Below are 22,743 nucleotides of genomic sequence, written 5' to 3'. Positions count from 1 at the left end.
ACTTGTTAGCGCTTTCTTCTTTCTAAAAACCAAACCCCAAAAAAAAAGATTCAACATTTTTCATTTGAGATCTGGTTAAACAAACAAAAAAAAATAAAAAATTGCAAGTGGTCGAACTTTTAGCCAATCATCACGTGCGACGAAGCAGCGAGACGAATCACTTCCGGCTTTTCAAACGCCGCTAAGAACCCACTCAAGTGTTTCTCTATTGTCGGCTTTCGTCGACTAACTTCCAACTTTGCCTTCTATTCTCAAGCTCTCGCAATTATGAACAGTGGCTGCTGTAATCCCGTTATATAAACGTATTGTGTCGTTGGCACCGCATGTCAGGATGGCCGAGCGGTCTAAGGCGCTACGTTCAGGTCGTAGTCTACTCTGTAGGCGTGGGTTCGAATCCCACTTCTGACAATACTTTTACTACTCCGACAGAGGAACATTTTCTACTCATTGAAACAACACAAAATCCTACACTGTGTAGAATGTGTAAATCTAGCTGTCTACACAAAGGGATCTTTTATCTTGCTAGCAACTCAAAGTCTTAAAAATAATAATAAAATTGGAGATATAATATATCAGTGAATCTTACTGTTCCTATGAGCAAAATAAGATTAATTCTTAACTTTATTGCTGATTTAAAAAAAAAAAAATAATCCCCGGATGATAGCTTCAACATTGCTTGGCTGTGATTGGTCAAGTGGAAGAACAGTTCATCAAGCTGATTGGCTGTAAATATTTTAGCAATTGCTATTGGTTGTAGCTTACGCTTTAGTTATGGTTTCCAATCCCACTTAAAGAGGGACGTTTCTTTTCATTTGGTCACTATTTGTATTATTATACATATACAAGTATAAATGCAAACAACACTTGAATCCTATACACACACTCAGAGTATAGCAATCCGTGGATGAAATTTTGTCTGCAAAGTGAACTTGAATATTGGAATGAAAGTGAGAAAGTCCAAGTATCTACCTTGTTGGCTAACCTCCAAGCAGCAGCTTTGGACTGATTTCATTATCTGCTGCCGTGCCAATCTCATTACTGGGGGATTAGCGCTGCAGGTTCTTTCGGGTGTACTGTATGGGGTTTTACCAAGGAAAAAAAAAAATTTGTTTTGTCCAACTGGATGAGTGCATTTTTGATTGTACAACTTGATAAAGAGTTACTTGTGGAACTTTGACGTCCGCAATGCGAGCCCGAGGGCAGATTAATGTCATTTCCAGTCACGCTGAAATGTGAACGGCGGCCATTATTTGGCAGCTCCTCCGCTTGTCTCAGGCCTCCCTTTGTGGAGTTTGCATGGCCGCACCGTGCTTGAGTGGGTTTTCTGCGGGTACTCCAAATTCCCCTCATCAGAGGCGTCGCTTCAGGCAAGGCAAGAAATTGTTTGGGGCCCCTTTAGCCAGCAGAGGCCCCCAGAGGGCCAGCAGATTTGGCACAAACTGCACATCCTTCACATTAGCAGTGCAGCAATGACAATTGACCGTCTCAAATTCCCTGAGTCAGGTCTTTTTTTTGCTTTAAAAAAAAACAAGCTTGATTTTTTTATTTTTTGTAAAGGATCATGAATAGAAGTAAAGCTTTTATTTAAAAACAAACAAAGAAAAAATGACTATGTATAGTAAGGCGACGCCAACGTAAGTTTTTTTTTAATGATCATGTATAAGGAGTTTTTTTTAAAATGACAATGCAAAAAAGCCTTAAAAGCCTGGTTGTTTAAAAAAAAAAAAAAAGTTGTAAAAAAAAAAAAGTCTTACTATACATGTAAAAAAAAAAAAAAACCTACATGGTCTTTAAAAACCCCCAAAAGAAAACCTTATTATACATAGTCATTTTTATTTAAAAAAAAAAAAAAAACCACGGTCGTTGAAAAAAAAAAGCCTTACTATAAGTATAAAAAAAAAACGCCTTTGTATACATGGTCATTTAACAAAAAAAATCCACCTTACTATACATGGTCGTTTAAAAAAAAAAAAAACACCTTACATGGTCATTTTAAAATAAGCCTTACTATAAGTGTTAAAAAATAAACGCCTTTCTATACATGGTCGTTTAAAAAAAACAAAAGAAAACCTTACTATACATAGTAATTTTTATTTAAAAAAACAAAACAAAAAAAAACACGGTCGTTGAAAAAAAAAAAAGCCTTACTATAAGTATTAAAAAAAAACGCCTTTGAATACATGGTCATTTAACAAAAAAAATCCACCTTACTATACATGGTCGTTAAAAAAAATAAAAAATAAAACACCTTACATGGTCATTAAAACCCCCCCCAAAAAAACGCCTTACATGGTCATTAAAAAATAAGCCTTACTATACATGGTCCAAAAAAAGAAACGCCTTTGTATATATACATGGTTGTAAAAAAAAAAAAAGCCTTACTATAAATAGTCATTTTTATTTAAAAAAAAAAATAAATAAAAAAATAAAAAACATGCCTTACTATACATGGTCATTGGGGGGAAAAAAAGCCTTACTATACGTGTAAAAAAAAAAAAAACGCCTTTGAATACATGGTCATTTAACAAAAAAAAATCCACCTTACTATATATATGGTCGTTTAAAAAAAACTCCGCCTTACATAGTCATTTTTTAAATAAATAAATAAAAACGTCTTACATGGTCATTTTTTTAATAATAAAAAAAAAACGCCTTACACGGTCATTAAAAAATAAGCCATGGTCATTTAAAAAAACAAAAAAAAACATGCCATGGTCGTTTTTTTTTTTTTTTTAAATAAATGTTTTACTCTAAATGGTTGTTTTTGGGGAAAAGAAAAGAATTCCGCCTATATAGTAAGGCATTTTTTATTTTTTTTTAAAGCTGACCATGTATAGCAGAGGTGCCCAAGTCTGGTCCTCTCACACTCCAAAAACATACGTTAAGTTCACTTGAGGACTCAAAATTGTCCATAGGTGTTAATGTGAGTGTAAAATCTTGTCTCTATGTACCCGGCAAACGGCTGGCGACCAGTCCCGAGTGCATCCCGCTTCTCAGCCCAAATCAGCTGGAATGGGCTCCAGCCTACCCACAAGTGCCGTATGATGGTTTGGTCAAGGTGCAAAGCTTAGCCACCCGTAGACGTTAACTACTTGTGATGGTTGAATTGAGGCCAGCTAGCCGGGAGAGCTAAGCCGCACTGCACATGCTCAGTCATCTACCAGCTTTTTTTTTTTTTTTTTGCCTTGCTGGTAGGGCCTGACGGATGAGCAAAGTTTGGAATAGTTTAGATTCCTCACCGATGTACAGTATACGCCATCAAGTTTTCAATAATGGTCAAAGTGATGTGAAATGTTTATTTGTTTATTTTTCACCCACACACACATCCACTCAAACAAACATGGTCTCCCGAAGCAGGAAGCGAACCTATGCAGCTTGCACCGAGGGCACTTCATCACCCAGAAACCTGTTACATGTTTATTTATCCACTTACTTAGTGTATATTCATTTTGTTTTTGTACGTACAGCTATGGTTTGAAATATGCTTTTTGACAATGTTTCCTAGTGTCTGGAACGGATTGATTGGATTTTTATGATTTCCTATGGGAAATATTGCTTTGGAGTTCATATGATTCAGATTCAGTTAGACCTTCCGGAATGGATTCATCATGTAAACCGATTTTTCCACTCATTTTTCTTTGTTGTGTGTTTAAAAAGGTTTATAGTTGGTTTAAAATTGTGTTTTAATACGTTTAAACGCGGGCTGCAAAGACCAATTTTTCTAATAATGGATTTGTCTATTCTTCTGTATATTCAGTTTTTACCTTTTGAAGATAGGACGGCAACATACGATATTCCCAAAGATAAACGGTGTGTTCGCGATTTTTTTCTCTCCACTTTCTCCAAACTTGGTGGTCTCTGCGACCATTCCAATTTAAAGCTCATCAACAGCATCCAATGTAACGCGTCATTCACAGGCTCGCCCTCATGTGACTCAACAAGAAGGGTTGGGAATCAACCAGCCCTGAAAACGGATGGCGCTGGAGCGTGGGGCCCACACCCGGCCGTCGCCGGCAACGAGGAGACGAGGGCTACGCCGCGACGGGTAGGAAGGCCGCCGCGGTGCGCACGTGGGGGCTTCCTTTGTGCTATTTTCTCTCCTTGGTGAGTCAGGACATCATAAATCTGCCTGCCCACCTAGCGCGGACCCCACCCATCAAGCTCCTTAAGGCTGTCGACAGATGGTGCGTGCGTGCGTGCGTGCGTGCGCAGGCTTGTCGATGGCGGGAGCACGAGGCGGTCCCCGGCGATTGAGCGTTTCTCCGAGGAGGGGAGAGGGCCTATCGCTGGTCTGGAGGCCTCTGATAAGACCTGACCTCTGGTGGGCTGGCTCCCTTTTGTCCTTGAGGTGACTGAGCTGAGCCCCCCCCTGCCTCCACCCCCTCCCACCTCATATAAACACACGAGTCGGAAGGTTGGACTCACGCATGACGCTGCAAAGCTTAAAAGATTGCGAAAAGCGTCCTACGCAGCATCACATTGTTTGCCAATTAGGAGAAGGATATTTCCGATCACATGTTCTGACAATTACGTAATACTGTACAGCGAGACCTCCATCCCCCCCACCCCCCGCCATTCACGCTATATCGCGGTTCATTGTTCCCTCAAGTATATTTTTAAGCGATCTTCTTCGATTATTTTTTTTACAGTTTTAAAGCTAGAGCATAATGACAAAACCTGTGGACTGAGTATAGAGCCTTGTGGAACACCAACAATTTTCTACTCTCTGAGCTGTCAGTCCCAGCCAACCAAACTATTGAATAATTGTGTTATTTTTCTTTTAATATCTACTTAACTTGATGCTTACACCTGTAGAATTGATCTGCATTTTGTGATTAACAAAATGTATTCCTTATAATAAATCAGCAGCCAATAGACGTTTTAAATGATGATTGCATTGGCGGATATGAAGATTGAGCCTGATGAAAGTTTTTGTACACACAAAAAAAAAAGCGGCAGCCATAACACTCAAACTCAGGCAAAACATTGACGAGACAAATTTGCCAACATGAAGTCGTTGGCTAAAAGCATCCTGGTCTTTACGCAACACAGGCGGTCCAAGTAAGTCGTGTCCAACAGATTTCAGTCCCATCTTGCCAGTGATTATCCTTAAGGCTTTCCAGGCTATCCTTAGCCTCCACGTGCGTGCGATTAGCAGTTAGGTGTGCTGCTGGACGGACGCAAACTGCAACCCGAGCTGGCAAAAGACGCTTGGACGTCCTTTATGGAAGTTTGCGCCTCAAGTTCCGCCGCTTGGTTTTGCTTTTGGATTATGAACGTGCGGCAAGTGAGTATCTGCACTTTACGGCACTATTTGACTGAATAACGACAAAATGCTTAAGCCTGAAGTTAGCGATCATGCAAATGATCAGTCGATGTAGTCATCTCGCTCATTTAGATGAATAATCTTCATTAGAAAGCAAGTACATTCACATTGTGTCCGTTTTCTGCTTTTGAAACTATTTTTTTATTATTATTATTTTAAACCCAATAATATTTGGAAACATGTTTTTTTTATTGGGCAGTAATGAAGCTAACATTTTTTTTTCTAATCTGTTGTCTATTGACCAGGCCGCTATTTGACAAAAATAAAATAAATCACAAAAAGAAAAAAAAATATATATATATCACAATATTTTAAAATACTGCTGCCAGTTATTATTTTATGAATGACATATTATACATTAATAAATACTAAATTAGAAAATAAAATGTTTCAATTATTTACTATATAAACAATTAAAAAATAAAAATAAATTCATATATTTCAAAACTGATAAAATGTCACAAAGCTGAATTCTGCATGATTATTAGCTTAGCTTTTTTAGCATCTGACAAAAATGCAGTTTCTGTGTTCATTGTTTTTTTTTTTTTTTTTAACAAGTCACATGACAGGTATCAAGTGAGTCATGAAAACAAACTACACATCGTTTGTTTGCGTTTCGACTTGGCGTGATTATGCAGCCATTAGTTCAACGTTGAACATGTGTCTGAGTTTAGCCATAACTTTGGAACTTTGCCGCATGAATCATCAGGCATGTCGTGATGCTAACTGCAAGGGAATCCTTGTGTTTGTGTCCAAACACAAGAAGGAACAACAGGAGTATTTTAAGCAAGGAAAAGACTTTAAGGACGCTAATACAATATGGAGAACAACAGCTAAAGCCTTTCTTTAAAAGTGTCAGTCAAGCTTGGCCTATTTTATATTTCTATAGGATCCCCTGTTTTTGCCCTGCATCAATGAATCCGTCACTTTTTGTGTGTGCGTGTTTTTTTTTTGTTGAGCTCTTGCCTTTGTCCTGTTGCCATGCTTATTTTTATTTGCTGATATTTACGCCTTGTAAGCGCTAATCCCGACGGATTCTGGGCACTGACATTTGACGAGCGGCACGGGCTAGCGTCCGACAGTTTTTAAGCTCGTTATTTAAAGGAACGCGGAGGATTTGCGCTTTGTTATCGTTGTCTTTATTTACACCTTCACCATTATGGAAGCGATACGCTCGCCCGCTGGTTACGCTAAACAACAGCTTTTGGGTTTTTTCCCAACAATAATCCATAAAATAAGGGGAAAGAGGGGGATGATTTTTTTCACAGATGGAAAAAAAAAGAAGCAAACTCCAGCGAAAGCTTTAAACGATATATTTTCTTTATCTGATCTCTCTATATCTTAAAGCCCCTCGCTGAACCGGAGGTCATTGATTCCGTTTTGCCTTCCAGGCTAAAATGATTGTAGAGCGAGGCCTGGGCAGAGGAACATGTCGAGGCTCCATGGCGGCCCCCCCACCTGCATAGCTTCTACTGATCTCCGAGGCGGGCCGAGCAGCAGCCATGTCCACGCACAAACGCACCTACCAGTGCTTCGTCCCCGCCTCCCACAAGCACGGCGCCTGCAGGCTCCCCCGCATCCCCCGCCCTGACACGGCGGAGTCGGCGGCTTGCTACCTGTGCTCCGAGTGCCGACACGCCCGAGCCCTGGAGGTGCTGCACTCGCAAGTGTCGCCCCTGTGTCCCTACGAGCACCGTCACCGTCACCGCCATCAGCACGGGAGGCCCAGCGGGCCCGACGAGGCCCCGCCTCGAGTCAAGAAGGTGGTCCTGGTCAAGAACAGCGAGCCGTCCATCAGGAAGACCGTCGCGCTACAACGCAAGGGCCTGAGGAGCTTCGGGCTGTTCCTGGAGGAGGTCTCGGAGCTCATGCAGTACCACGTCAGGAAGCTGTACACCCTGGACGGACATAAGGTGAGGTCACGACGGAAGGTCTTGGCCAACTTACAGAGCTTGTAAAGTGAATTCTTTGAGAAAAAAAAAAAGTAAAGTGAATTCTGAGATTGTTTTCTAAATACATTATAAAAGTTTGAAGATAATTAGTGGTAAAAGTGCAAAGTATGTAACAGAAGTTCTTAACTGTGGCGTTTTAGTGCTCAACAGTTTTTCATCATTTCAGTTTTTCTGGTTTTCCAGATGCAAGCACTTCAGAGTCCAGCATGAGTTGTCATCCACTAGATCAAACCTGTGTTCACATCAGCGGTTATCAGGCCCAAATGCGACATGCAATTAGCTAGCTTGCTATTTCTATTTCTGTTAATTCAATAAGAGTGGCGTTTGTAAATTGCACTGATTTACTTGGATTATTCTGAGCGCAGACCTAAATGATGAAGTGAAACAGCGGCCTCTAGTGGTCACATTGGTATCTTGCACACTAGCCATTGCAAAACAGTGTTTTTGTTACCTGATTGGAAAGAAAAATACAAAACTGTAAAGGTACATGCATTATTTGTGAGAGCAAGCTTTTATTCTAAAAATGGACCACTATTGCTTCCCGATGTCATTTTACGATAATCACATGTGAAAGCTTATCAGTATAAAAGCTACTATCAGAAATAATAGTAGACATAAGAATACAATTATTGTTTTAGTTCCAAATGTGAGCATAAGAGTAAAACTAACAGCTACAAATTTCAATCTGTTCATTTTAAAAATGACTTTATTGGCTGAAAAGTAATATTATTATTACCGTAGTTTTAATACAAGTGAGTATTGCTTAAAAATTCGGCTGCAAAAGTAATTGTGTTAATGATTGGAGTAACTACCAGCTAACATGTTTTAATTTTATCAGCTCTAAAAGTGACTTGAGCTCCAAATGTAGAAGGGCCAATTCATTATGTTCACTGTGTGACTTTTAATCTATAGTCACCGAGGCGAGTTTCAGATTAAAAAAAAATGATTTGCCATCAGGACACAAGTCTTTTTTTTTTTCACACAAGTTGTCAGCAGGTTTGCACTCCATGCTCACAACATTTGCTAATCAGAGCCAATACAAAATTTCTATCAAAAGTAATGCCCCACCTTAGATTGGCACTGCCAGAGAGGTTTTCATTGCATGATCAAGTTCGCAGTAGGGTGTAAAATTAGGACAGACAAAAACAAGGTGATTACGCACGCTCGTCTTACTGGCACACTGGATCGGCTTAATCTGCTGGCAAACAGAGAGATTATATTTGAAATCACTTCTTTGTGACGTTGATTTGTCAGCATGACGCAGCCATGCATGGTACATGCGTCATATACCGTGATACCTTGACTTACATTCAATTTGTTTTGGAACAAAGCTATTAACTCACATTTACTCACATCTCAAATTTTAATTTGTTATGAGAATTTTTGTTAATCACAATGACTCATTTCTAACAGCTCTGTTCTCCAGACTGAAGTGTTTTGAAGGACGGTTTGGCCTATTGTTTGGTCTTGAATAAACTGCACTCATAGTTCTGACATCGCACCCATAGACAACATGAACGTCTGCAAAATGATGCCCAGAGAAACTGGAACGGAGTAATCACACTGGCAAGGAGTCACTCGGTGGCACCTGGTTATAAATGTCATATTGTTGTGCTTTGCTCCTTGAATCAAGATGACAAAAGTCTTAAATGTCATAACTCAAGGGTGTCGAGGGTCCCTGTGAGTTGTTATTATATGATGACATTAGCTAAAGGCCTAAAACAATACTCAGATCGTCTCACTTGATTGCCAAGATAAACGCATATGGTTGTCTGTCATCATTCTGGCATCCACAGACGCACATGACAAAGCTTGCAGTTGTGCTGACTAAGCCTCACTTGCAGAACTGCGCAGTCATCTGCAAGGGTTCCTCGGATTATCCTGGATTAAGACATTTATCTTTGGCAGGGATGATAAGGACTCAGAAGCACGAGGAGCCAAAGCATGAACTGTTCTTTTCTTCCCAGGCGGGGGCTGTCACAAAGTGAGTCTTGTAGTTGTGGACACCAGAACCACTGCCCAAGACCCAGGACCCGATAAACCGTTTGCATGATATCAGTATCTTGTGTATCGTTAAAATGAATGATTTGTGTTTGGTTTCAGGTGGAAAATGTTCAAAGCATCATCCACTGTCCTAACGTTCTGGTCTGTGTGGGACGGGAGCCTTCCCATCCCTCTATTTTGGAGGGATTTCGTAAAACCGCTGAAGACAAGCTGCCAAAGCTGAATGCGAAGGCGCGATTAACCGGAGATGAAGGTAGAAGAATTACTTGAATCTTCAGGAAAAGTACGAGGCAACTGATTTGACTCATTCCTTTTCTTTCGCTACCAAACCTAGAACAAGCGGTTCGATCGACAAGGCATTCAGTGTCTTCTGATAAGTCACTTCCAGATGGAACGGAATCTCCAGATGATGCCGGCTCTGTTGCCCCCACCGCAGACGGAACACTGGACGACGATGTAGAGAAACAAGTCCGTGTAAACAAAGATGGCAGCTTGTCCATGAAGATGAAAGTGCGCTTTCGGCTAGACAACGACGAAACCTTACTTTGGTCCACCGAAGTGAGAAAATCCTCCAACAAGGCCAGCGAGAACCCTCCGGACCTAGGTAGCGACAGAAGCTGCTCGGGCTCTGAGAACTTTTCTACCAGCGAGCCAGTGGAGACGTATGTCGCGAGGCACCACCACAGGCATGCGCAGTGCTCTCGCTATCCTCACTGCTACAACATCTGGACAAATGCGGGAGGCACGCAGGGAGATAGTTGCGGTGTTCAGACGTCGAGCTCAAGTGCGTCCTCGTACACGGTGGTCTCCAGGAAGACCGTGGTTCAAAGATCCAGCGAAGAAAACTCTGAACAAGTGGTGGAGCAAGAAACACGTGTTGAGGCCTCTGAAACCGTGGAGTACTGCACCATCCGTGCTGGGTCTTGCACTTTGGACAACAGCGAGCTAAAAGAAGAACCTGGGTCTGCTGATAATGGCGACGATGCATCACCGAGTACAACAAGACCATCCTCGCAGAGTCAGGAGGCCATGGAAGGCGCTGAAACAGATATGTCAAGGAAATCGTCATCAGCATCCAGTGACACAAAACGTTCCGGCAAGATGAAAAAATCCAAAAAGCCCCACGCGTGTCACTGTGGAACATCGAAGGATGATACCGAAACAAACTCAGAGGAGACAGGCAAAGTGGAAAGACAGCAGAGTGCCACATTGGTGAAATCAAATGTCAGTCAGAATGCAGAACCTGAAGGTGGAGAGGAGGAACGATCCAAAAGTGCCATGTCAGCTCATTCAAATGCCTCAACAAAGTGCAAACCAGATGTCTTAGAGGGCGACAAAAGACCACAGAGTCCAACGTCAGTCACGTCTGAGGTGGAAAGTGAACCGTGTCAACCAGAAGAGGAAGTTACTGAAGAAAGGCCACTTACATCCCTGTCGTCCAAATCCAAAACTTCAGTCACATCACGGGGATCAGCTCCTGTGGATGAGGAAAAAGCTCTGGAAGAACCTGCCAAAGAAAAAGATGAAATGGCGCCAAGTGGGACCGGAACCGGACAAAGAACACAAAGCCAAACGTCAGGGTCGAAAACACCCGAATTATGTGTGCTTGACCAATCGGAGGTGGACTCACAAGGTGAATCAAAATTGACTGAAGAGGCAGAAGAAAGAGCATCGAGTGTCCGGTCCACCGTAACAAACGTTACTGTGGGTACCCAAGAAAGATCTGCAAGTGCTGTGTCTGCAACATCTGGAAAGTCAAATTCCTCTGAAGTTGATGATGCAGATGTGATGTCAGAGGAGGCCTCTTCTAATGGTGACGGTTGCACCGAGGAGGTACCGGAGGAGAGAAATTTGGTAAGCATGTCGGTTACATCAGATATAAGGTTAAGACAATCAAAAACCCCAGAAGTCGGTACTGGTGGAGATAACGCAGAGGCAGCTGAAGATAGACCGCAAAGTGCAATCCAATCAGTCAAATCCACAAGTTCTTGCCAATCAAAATTATCCAAAGCTCCGGATGGAGAAATTGACGATGAATGCAAAAGTGAAGCAGGGAGCAACATGTCATGTCATTTGGAAGACGACGGCATGGAGGAGACACCTGGTTCTGATCAAGACGAGGGAAATCCTGCCAACTGCATTGAATCAGAAGCAAGGTCACATAGTGCCATGTCAGGAAATACAGGAAAATCTGAATCTTCTGCAATATCCATCAAGTCTAAAGCTTCTGAACAAGATGGCAGCAAAGAGGAATTAGCAGAAAGGGCGGGAAGTGTCATCTCTGCAAAATCAAAGACATCCAAAAGATCTTCTCAAGCCGAGGCATCTCAGGAGGAAGATATTGGAGAAGAAGCAAACCAGAGATCACCAAGCTGCATGTCAGCTAAATCAGCTAAGTCGAGTGTTTGTTCAAGGTCAAATGAGGACGAGAGGGAACAAAGTGTGAAATCGGAGCGATCAGCTACATCTGCCAAATCAAAACAGTCTGCTAAATCTAGTACATCCAAAGCTGGTGATGTTCCAGTTGAATGTAAAGAAACATCTACAGAGTCAAATGATCATGAGACTCCTTTGAACGATGTTGACACAAACGAGAGAGCGACGAGCACCATGTCAGCCCGATCCCACATTTCTGCAAGGTCAAGTAAGTCCGGATGTTCTGCTGATGTTCCTGCAGAAGACAATTCTCACTGTTCCGATGATGAAGAAAATGAGCAAACAGAAGAAAGGGCATCAAGCTGCACATCTGCTAAATCAATCCAGTCACACGTTTCAGCAGAAAGATCGCCGAGTGCTTTGTCAGCAAAATCGTCAAAATCGCACCTTTCTCGAAAATCTGCTAAATCAAACGTCTCACAAATGAGCGCCGATAAAAATAGCCCAGATGAAAACACGGGAGAGGAATGTGATGAGAGAGTACAGAGTGCAATGTCTGCCAAAACTGCAAAGTCATCCCTTTCTGTGAGATCAACAGCATCAAAAGTTGCTGCCGATGCATGCGACCATGCAGAGAGGTCACCAAGCAGCAGGTCGGTTCGATCTGCAAAGTCAAACATTTCAGCAGCAACTGTGTCTGTGAAAGATGTGATTTCTGATCAAGGAAATGATTCTCCACTGGAGGAACACAGTGAGAGCATATCAATAAGCTCGCTGTCTGTTCAATCGAGTAAATCAGCTCGATCCAGTAGGTCAAAACGCTCATCTGAAGTTCGTCAGCCTAAGTCTCATGCCTCAGAGATATCTAATGTGACTGAGGTTGTTACTGAAGAAGTCAGGGAGACCAATTCTAATCATGGTTCTGATTCTCCACTGGAGGAACACAGTGAGAGCATATCAATAAGATCACTGTCCGTTCAATCAAGTAAATCAGCTCAATCCAGTCGGTCAAAACGCTCAGTTGAAGTTCGTCAGTCTAAGTCACATGCCTCAGAAATATCTAATGTGACTGAGGTTGTTACTGAAGAAGTCAGGGAGACCAATTCTAATCATGGTTCTGATTCTCCACTGGACGAACACTGTGAGAGCATATCAATAAGCTCGCTGTCTGTTCAATCGAGTAAATCAGCTCGATCCAGTAGGTCAAAACGCTCAGCTGAAGTTCGTCAGCCTAAGTCACATGCCTCAGAGATATCTAATGTGACTGAGGTTGTTACTGAAGAAGTCAGGGAGACCAATTCTAATCATGGTTCTGATTCTCCACTGGACGAACACTGTGAGAGCATATCAATAAGCTCGCTGTCTGTTCAATCGAGTAAATCAGCTCGATCCAGTAGGTCAAAACGCTCAGCTGAAGTTCGTCAGCCTAAGTCACATGCCTCAGAGATATCTAATGTGACTGAGGTTGTTACTGAAGAAGTCAGGGAGACCAATTCTAATCATGGTTCTGATTCTCCACTGGACGAACACAGTGAGAGCATATCAATAAGCTCGCTGTCTGTTCAATCAAGTAAATCAGCTCAATCCAGTAGGTCGAAACGCTCAGCTGAAGTTTGTAGGCCTAAGTCACATGCTTCAGAAACATCTAATGTGTCTGAGGTTGTCACTGAAGAAGTCTCAAGCAGAACAGCTAGTAAACTGTCTGCCAAATCTGCAAAGTCTAACCAATCCAAAGTCTCAGCTGAAGAAAATGCTTCTCATCAAGATCCTGTGGAAAGAGCTTTAAGCAACTTGTCAATCAGATCAGCAAAATCTGCAAGTGTATCTGAAGCATCTAATGAAGTTTATGAGCTGATGAGTGAACACAGCACAGAAATTGCAGGAATTGACAATGAAGAAAGAATTGCTTCTGGGCAGTCGGTTGCATCAGATGCAGCTCAGAGAACAAAAGAGTTCAAACTTGATAGACCTGCTGAAGAAACCGCTGAGCGCGCAGATAATGACAAAGACCAGGAGCACTCTGAAGAAAGACCATTCCACTCACAGGCTTCCTGTGTCAGAGATGTGTCCGAAAGTTGTGTGACTTCGGAAAGAGCTGTTAGCTCCGTGTCTGTAAAGTCAGCTATGTCCGTGAGCTCTGCAAAGTCAAATACTTCGGTACACTCTCCATTATATAAAGCCAATGAAACAGAGTCAGAGGAGCATGATGGACCTGAAGAGAGATCAGCAAGCAAATCATCTGCCATATCAATCAGGACGAATGTATCTGGATCACTGACAAGTGTAGGAACTTGTGAAGCCCCTCCAGAATTAAATGCTGCAAACAAAGAGGAAACAACACAGAGGCCGTTGAGCACGGTCTCAGCTAAATCGTCCAGATCTGCTAAATCAGCACGGTCTATTACTTCAGCAAAGTCAACATCCACAATTACAGTGCATGAAAATAATGACGAGAAAATGGACAGCGCACCGAGCAGCACGTCTGGTAAATCAGCAAAATCTAGGAGGTCAAAATCCTCAGCAGCATCAAAGATGTCTAAAGCCGTTGGAGATGTTGCTAACAATGACGATACAGAGGGAAGAGCAAAATCTGTGGTCTCGTTGTTGTCTGGAGCATCCAAATCATCTCTCCAACCTCAAACTGAATGTGGTGAAGAAGAATGTGAAGAGGTGAGAACACTGAGTGCAATGACAAACAAGTCTGATCCATCTTTAAAGTCAAGGACAACAAATAGAACCAATAGCAGCAGGATTGAAGGAATTCAGGAAACATCAGGTGCATTGTCAATCAAATCAATTAGGTCTTCAAGAAGCCAGTCAGAAAAAGACTCCAGTGGACCCAATGAAGGGACTAATGAAAGAACCAAAAGTGAAATGTCAAATGTGTCTGCAAAATCTGTAAAATCCAAGAAAAGTGGTGTTTTAGTGGATGAAAATAACGACAACCAACCAAAACCCATTCCTCACATTTGTGAGACTTCAGCTAATGGAGACGTGAGCCCCGAACACGTACCAAATGGTCCTAAAGATGCAATCGATGTTGCCAGGAGTGACAAGAAAAGTGACACGCAGATGATGGATGGTGATGACGAAGCCCTTGTTCCATCAAGCCTGCCAAATGCTTCCTTCACTGAAGTTGTCAATGAATGGCTTAATAAAATACCGCCTGATGGTGAAATGTTTGATATGGAGGAGTTCAGTGGCAACGCAGTAGACGAAACCAATGGCAACTCTGCAGCTGAGCATAATATTAACAGGCTAAATGAGGAGAGCGGCATTTCTGACAATGAATGTCAGAAAACAGCAGAGGAAACAAAGGCAGATAATCGGCGAGACACTGACTCAACGATATTTCACTCTTCTGTGCAGGTGATGAAAGTCCTTCTCAACCCAAAGCTAGACAGATGCAACAGTTTACCAGAGGTTTCTCCCGCGTATGGACGTAAACTTAGCTCTTCAGCCACAGGTCTCTTCGATTGCCTTGCAAAGCTGCAGTTAATAGACAGCGATCCTAAAAGTGCAAATGAAAAATCGGAAAGATACAAGGCACTCATAGAAATTCTTCAGTCTCTGTGGCTTTGTGATCCCGTAGAAAATGACCGACATTCTGACAAAGATTTCAATCAAGGATCATCTTCTGGCATAGATGTAAACAGTGGCTCGACAGGTTCTGGTAAGAGCTGCAATGGTAGGAATCAACCTCAAACCCTCGCAGATACACAAGGCAAAGCACAGGAAGTCCAACAGGATGAAGAGGCAGGTGGAGGAGAGGAAGCACAACTGCATGAGGGAAACCCAAACGGAGATCCGTCAACCAATGAGACCATCAGAAGTAATGACAGCCCAAGAGAACTGTGTGACAGCCCACAATCTTCAAACAAGAGCTCAGGCACTGGTCAGAGGCTTGCAAGAGACGCCCTTTCCGGGAGTCTAGTTCAGTCTAGTAAACAACGATCGCACGACCCCGATCCTGTGTGGGTCCTTAGTTTACTAACCAAAATAGAAAAGCAGTTCATGACTCATTACGTCAACGCAATGAGCGAGTTCAAAGACCAGTGGAACATAGATGATAGCGAGCAGCTCGACAGGATGATAAGCGAACTTCGGGACGAGATCCACAGGCGCATCCAAATGAGTATAGACAGAGAATTGTGTAAGATTAAAGGTCAGGCAGGCCTGCCGACACCTCCCAAAGAAGCAAAGTCCAGACCCTCAACCACCCAGACTGACGAGAGGAGACGAAGGCTTAAGATGAAAACCAAACGCTCCGGAAAAAGCGACGATTCTGCGACGAGCACCATTTTCAGCGACCAGCGTGGTGAAAATGAGGACGACAACTGCCCATGCGAATCGTGCATTAAGAAGAAAATGTCACAGGGATCTCAACTTCCTGCAAAAATAATGAAAACTGCCCCTGTTCTCATGAATTTTGATCTAAAGAGCATTCTTCAGATGAGGAATGATGATCATACACAGAATTTACTAGTCAACGGTGAAACAAAAGCAGCAGCATCACTTGTTGGACAGATCCTTGATCACGCTGTTAGAGAAATAGCGGAAGATGAAGTAAGTGACACGGAAGATGTACTTGCAGAAAATAAGGTTGAGGAAGCCAATGCGGCTGAGGATGAAGATGAGGAGCCGACTGGTGCAGATATGTCACAAGGGGAACCAGAAGAAGATGGCGCTGTTGGTATGTCAAATGAAACACCTGCCACCAGTGGAGATGAGAGTGATGATGCATCCACCATGAAGGGCTCAAATGAGGGAATAAATTCAGATGAAAATGCAATGACGACCGAAGAAGCTGTAGAGGATGAAGCACAAGAGGCTACAGTGGCAGTTCCAAGTCAACAGGAATGTGAAGAAGAAGAAGAAGAAGGAGGAGTTGATGATAAAGGCGAGCCTTCTGCTGCAAGCGGTGATGAGAATGATGACCAAGTGACCGCAAATAAATCAAATGATGACGAGTCAGCTAATGATGAAGAGAAGGATGAGGAGGGTCCAGACACTGCCACGGTTGAAGATGAAGATGCACCACAAGAGGCTACCGTCACAGCTTCAGATGACGATAGAACCCAGGAAGACAAAGAAGGGGAGGAAGATGGTGAAGAGAATGACGACGCATCCACAGTGAAAAACTTGAACGAGGATGCAAGTACAGATGATGAGGTTTCTGCAGATGATGGCGGAGAAGCTGAGGATGCAGCACAAGTGGTCGCCACGGGAGCTTCAAGTGAACATGAATCTGAGGCCCATAAAAAAGGGGCAGGAGAAGAAGAAGAGGAAGAAGAAGAGGGCACTCCTGCCACTGGTGGAGATGAAAACAATGATGAGGGAAATGAGATGGCGAATGAGGAGGTCCGTGGAACGATTGAACAGGAAGATGAGGAAGGAGTTGATGGTCAAGAGGAGACTCCTGCCACAAGTGGAGCTGAGAATGAGGATGCAGTCACTGAGAATCAGGATGCTTCAGAAGATGAGATGATGAGCGAAGAGGTTTCTGAAAGTGCCAAAGATGAAGATGCTGCTCAAGACGCAGCCTCGAATAAAGGTGAATCTGAGAAAGATGAAGAAGGAGGAATAAATAGTGAAGAGGAGACTCCTGCCACAAGTGCAGCTGAGAATGAAGATGTAGCTGATACAGTTCAGGAAGCTGAAGCTGAAAATGTTGCTGACACCCCCACAGTTGAAGATACACCAAAAGAGGTTGCTTTGTCGGCCACTAGTGAACAGGAATCCGAGGATGAGGAGGAAAGAAAAGTTGATGCTGAAGCACAAGACGCAGCGACAAGTGAACCTGAGTCAGACGAGGACAAAGAACTGAAGGTCAGCGGTGAAGAGGAGACTGCTGCCACAAGTGGAGCTGAGAATGGGGATGCAGCTGATACGGAGCAGGATGCTGACGATGACAAGTTGAGTGAAAATGTTGCTGACACCACCACAGTTGAAGATGCTGCAGAAGAGGCCGCCTTGTCAGCCAATAGTGAGCAGGCATCTGAGGAAGAAGGAAAAGTTGATGGTGAAGAGGAGACTCCCGCTACGAGTGGAGATGAAAATGATGACCCAGCCCCTGAAAATGACGAAGAAGAGGAAAAGAACAGTGATGAGGCTGCTGACACCGCCACAGATGAAGACGAAGATGCCACCGGGACAGCCCAGAGTGAACATGAATCTGAAGAAGATCAAGAAGTTGATGGTGAAGAGGAGACTCCCGCGACTAGTGGAGATGAAAATGATGACCCTGAAAATGACGAAGAAGAGGAAAAGAACAGCGATGAGGCTGCTGACACCGCCACAGCTGAAGACGAAGATGCCACCGGGACAGCCCAGAGTGAACATGAATGTGAAGAAGATCAAGAAGTTGATGGTGAAGAGGAGACTCCCGCAACTAGTGGAGATGAAAATGATGACCCTGAAAATGACGAAGAAGAGGAAAAGAACAGCGATGAGGCTCCTGACACCGCCACAGCTGAAGACGAAGATGCCACCGGGACAGCCCAGAGTGAACATGAATCTGAAGAAGATCAAGAAGTTGATGGTGAAGAGGAGACTCCCGCCACCAGCAGAGATGAACCTGATGGCACCGCTTCAAAAGAAGATGACGATAATGAAGCCATATTGAATGATGAAAGAAATGTGCAAACCGAAGAAGAAGAGGATCTTGATGCTTCTGCGGATGAAGACAAAAGCACAGCGGAGAATGAGGCTGAAGGCAGCGATGAGGAGCTTGTTGAAGCAGGAACAGATGAGAACGCAGGAGTTGAACATGGAAACGGAAGTCAAGAAGACACTGGGGATGCCGATGAAAATTCAGAAGAAGTTCCTGCCCTAACAAGTGACGGTGGAGAAGATGTAGAGGAAGATGAGGTTAGGGCCATTAGCGATGCAGATCTGGACGGCGATGATACATCTAAAAAAGAGACATGTGAAGATATAACCACAGCAAACACAAGCAAACCGGAAGAAGACGAGGCTGCGGACAGAGCCGAGGACGACGGCGGCAAAGACATTGCTGAGGAAGGTGAGGATGCTAACGAAAAGGAGGCCGCACAGTCCGTTAATGAAGGTGCAAATCAAGAGTCTACATTATCTGAAAAAGAATCAGAGAACATCTCTGAAGATGAAGATGCAATTATGAAAGAATCCGAGTTTGAAGAGCCTGAAGCAGAACCTGAGGAACTTGAAGAAAAGGATGGAGAAGAAGCCACAGGTGGCATTTCCACAGAAGGATGTGATGAAGAGGAGGATGGAAGCAATGATGCAGAGGTGGCTGAAGACCATCCAGGAAGAGCGTCACAGGAGGATGAAGCCTTAAATTGTGAAGATGACGAAAATGAGGACCCTGAGGTGACGATCAGTGAAGGTCCAGATGACTTGAGTGGTGCAGAAAATGAGGAACACAGTGAAATGGGAGAAAATGATCAAGATGAGGATGTCACTTTGGAAGCTTCTGAAAAAGCTGAGAACGAACCTGAGGTAACTAATGACAAAGACTTGGAAGAGGAGATTGAACAGGGAGCGGAAAACGAAGAAATCGACGAAATAGGAGATGACGATCAAGACAATAATGAAAAAGAGGAAGAAGAAACCAAGGTTAATGATGAGTGTCCAGATGATGTGACAGATCTGCAGGCTGAAAAAGAGGAAAACAACAAAGCAAGCGATGAAGACCAAACAAATGGAAATGACGATCAAGTTGAAGATGCAACAAATAGAGCCACAATGGAAGCATCTGAAAAAGAGGAGGAAGAACCCGAGGTGATCAATGATGAAGTTCCGGACGGTGCAATAGATTTGGGAGCTGAAAGCAACGAAATAGGAGATGATAATGAAGGCAAGGATGACAAGGAAACATCGGAAAAAGAGAATGAAGCACCCGAGGTGACCAATAACGAAGATCCTGATGAGGTGGTTGAGCTGGGTACTGAAACTGAGGAAACCCACAAACCGGACGAAGAAGAGCAACCACAAGGAGACGATAATCAAGATGACAAGGAAACAAACGTGGAAACTTTTGAGGCATCTGAAAAAGAGGATCAAGGACCCCAATCCTTGGAACAGGGCGAGTCAGCCGACGGCGAGGATGAGGCGGAGTCCGATGATGGTGAGGACCAAGAGGTGACAAGCGAGGATCACGATTTCATCCCCGGCAAGGCGGCCAATCAGGAAAGTGATAAAGAGGCCGTCTTGGAAAGGACAACATTAAGGGCAAATACCACTTTGAATAAAATGAATACCGAGTCTGAGGATGGCGTCGATGCAGACGGCGAAGATTCAGAGGCGTAAAATAATGCTAACCGGAGACACTAGCACTAAGGATACTTCTGCTACAAATGAGCAGCAGAACCACCACCTCAATGACGAGGCAGCTCGCTGAGACAACGCACTCATTCAGTTGTTAATAAAAATGGAAAACTTGAATATGTCTATGTACTGTACACTCAGACATTAGACTAAATGGAAGCCTCAAGAACCCACAACGCTGGTTAGATTGCTTTGCTGTACCTGACATAATGGCCAAGAAGTGTATTTTTGCACATATTTCAGCTATCCAGTATATTAAATTTGTATAGATTTTTCCTCATTTTAAAGTATTTTTGGCGTCAATCTTGAGATTATGATACTGTATATTTTCTAGTGAACTCCATCATTTTGAATGGTTAACATGAAGATGTCACTTAGCTGACCAGATGAACATTGTGTTGACATACAGCAGAATATGTATCAAAACTAAAAAGTGGCAGCTTTTACCTCAGCTGCATGTAACAAGCACTTTTTGTCAGTGGAATAAAAATGCAAATGCACTTTAAATACTATTTGCAGTCGTTATTTTTGTTAAACATTCATTCAAACCCTTACTGATGTTAGTTGTTAAAAAAAAATGTTTTTTGGGGGGGGGGGGGGTGGTCTAGTAAAACATAACAGAATGTCTGTAGTGTGAAATTATAGTTTTTTTTATTGTGGTGCAGTTTCAAATATTTTTTTATTCAATGAAAAAAATTACCATTTATGAATATATGTATATTGTGTTATAGTATTAAAGGCTCCAATACATCCCTACAAATTCTCTCGTCAATCTCCAAAACATGGTCTAGTCAATCCCAAAAATGTTTGAGCTAATCCCCTCCAAATTTCCAGTGTTCCCAAAAATGTTGCAGTCCATCACCAACATGTTGTAATCCCTAATGTAAAATGTTCTTAAAAAAAAGAAGCTCTATTTTCTGCCATACATTTTCTAGCCAACCTCCCAAAAATGCTCTTGTCCATCTTTCATGTATGTAGTCAAAGTGTAGATTTTAATCAGTCTGAATTTGTTTTTACATGTGGAAAAAAGAAGAAGACATTTGTGAGTTTTAGTGAGTCCACCATAGCACAACTGTCACCTCTCTGGAAGCCGAGTGGCTAATAGCTAACCCTTGCCCGGGGCCCAATCCACCTGTGTGTTTGATGAAGGGGAGCTCCTAAATTGAGACTTGCTGGTACCGCTGCAGCAAATCCCAGCACCCCATTAAGATGGAGCTGATGGATGTGCACACAGTCACACTTTCCCACTGGCGGTCTCCTGTGGGCACATGACACCCATAATTGGTGTCACCCTGATTGACTGTGCGAGTCTAAAGTGAGTTGCGGGAATCGGGGTGATGATGTCACGTGGCCTTGGAGCCCCGGTCCCGAATGAATAAAACAGGAAGAAGAACTTGAGTGCAAGTATGTGATTCTATAGACAAGCTCATAAAATACGCTATAAAAATTTTTTTTATTATATAAATCATTTGGTCATGTTATCACTTCACCGACAGGAAGTGAAAATGGGTAACCATAGCTAACTAAAACGCTCATAACCATAATAAATCATAACCATCTAAAAAAAAAAAATTAGACAGGCTTGAGAATAATAGAAAATGAAAGGAGTGAAAATATGTCCCTCAGGAAAGTTGCTCCAAATTGTGTCTGATTATTACGTCGACGGGTGAGCACTGTTGTGGAAAACTGAAGGTTTTGGTCCATCACAAAAGTATGATAGTCCATCCCAAAAGATGTACTCAAACCCAAAATTCATCCATTTCTAATCTATCCAATAAAATGTCTGTTTAATCCCCTGAACTCTTCTAGTTTATGCAATAAAATGTTCCAATCCATCCCCAAAATACCCTAGTCCATCCTCAACAAGTCTATTCCAAGCCAAAACATGCTCTAGTCAATCCCCCAAAATGTTCTAGTCTATCCAAAAATGTACCTGTACATCCCTAAAAAAAAAGTTCCAGTCCATACACTCACAAGTCGTAGCACCGTCCAATAAAATGTCGTCAGTTCCCCAAAATGTTCTAGTCCATCCCCAATACCGACTTGTCCAACCTACAAATATATATTCCACTCTCTCTCAAAAAGTGTTTGAATCAATTGCAAAGAATGTTCTAGTCAATACCCAAAGTCCCAAAAATGATCTAGTCCACCCCATGCAATCCTTTAGGACTTCCCCCCAAAAATGATGGACTCCGTGCAGAAAAAGTGCGAGACCAGCTCAAAGACACATTGAAGGCACTATAACTACTCACTACATATTTGAACAACACGACAAATTGGCAATCTTACTACGTAAGGCACTAAATGTCAAATAGGGACTGATTCTGCTAATGCTAAGTAGCTAGGGGCTCCTTTATTGCAGTAATATGTACTGTAATTATTATTATTTTTTTTAAAGGGGTGGGGGGCAAAGGCAAGTGTGACTCTGAGAATTGAAGAAATGGCGAAGAAAGAAAAACAAAAAGTTGCTGAGGAAGCACCTGCTTGCTGGCACACAGCTCTTTCCACAACAAACACTGGAAGAGTGAATGGCGTCATCCGGGAGCACAATCATGCAATCATGAAAGGCAGACGGTGGCGTGGGGGGGGGTTCCCCTCTGAGGTGTTTACGCCAACAGCTGTCAAGCAACACCCGCACTTTCTCCAAGGTCTTCATCGTCAAGCTTGGGCTCGTTCGGGGCAACCGTAGGTGAGTGACGTGTGACGTCCCAGAGGACCACGAGGGATGCCTGCCTGCAGAATGCATCATTTGAGGTGGGGGGGTCCTTATTGTTTCTT

At 42.9% G+C, this 22,743-nt stretch overlaps 1 protein-coding gene and 1 non-coding gene across 3 annotated transcripts; both read left to right on the top strand.

The window, feature by feature from the left end:
• Positions 1-325: 325 nt before the first annotated feature.
• On the top strand, positions 326-408 carry trnal-cag (transfer RNA leucine (anticodon CAG)). Its single transcript has one exon. It is a non-coding gene; the product is annotated as a tRNA-Leu (tRNA).
• A 4,646-nt stretch (positions 409-5,054) lies between these two features.
• rp1l1b (rp1 like 1b) lies at positions 5,055-20,448 on the top strand. Of its 2 annotated transcripts, XM_077552269.1 has the most exons (4): positions 5,055-5,287; positions 6,718-7,239; positions 9,382-9,535; positions 9,617-20,448. In XM_077552269.1, exons 2-4 carry the CDS (start codon positions 6,829-6,831, stop codon positions 19,945-19,947), a joined length of 10,896 nt encoding a protein of 3,631 aa, XP_077408395.1. In that variant the 5' UTR covers positions 5,055-5,287; positions 6,718-6,828; the 3' UTR covers positions 19,948-20,448. The 2 variants fall into 2 exon arrangements, with proteins under 2 accessions (XP_077408395.1, XP_077408396.1); XM_077552270.1 differs by lacking the exon at positions 5,055-5,287 and having other exon boundaries at positions 6,589-7,239.
• Positions 20,449-22,743: the final 2,295 nt, after the last annotated feature.

The sequence above is a fragment of the Vanacampus margaritifer genome, chromosome 19 (assembly GCF_051991255.1).
Source record: "Vanacampus margaritifer isolate UIUO_Vmar chromosome 19, RoL_Vmar_1.0, whole genome shotgun sequence".
NCBI lineage: Eukaryota > Metazoa > Chordata > Actinopteri > Syngnathiformes > Syngnathidae > Vanacampus > Vanacampus margaritifer.
The sequence above is the reverse complement of the archived record's forward strand: the minus strand, read 5'-3'. Positions and strand labels throughout refer to the sequence as shown.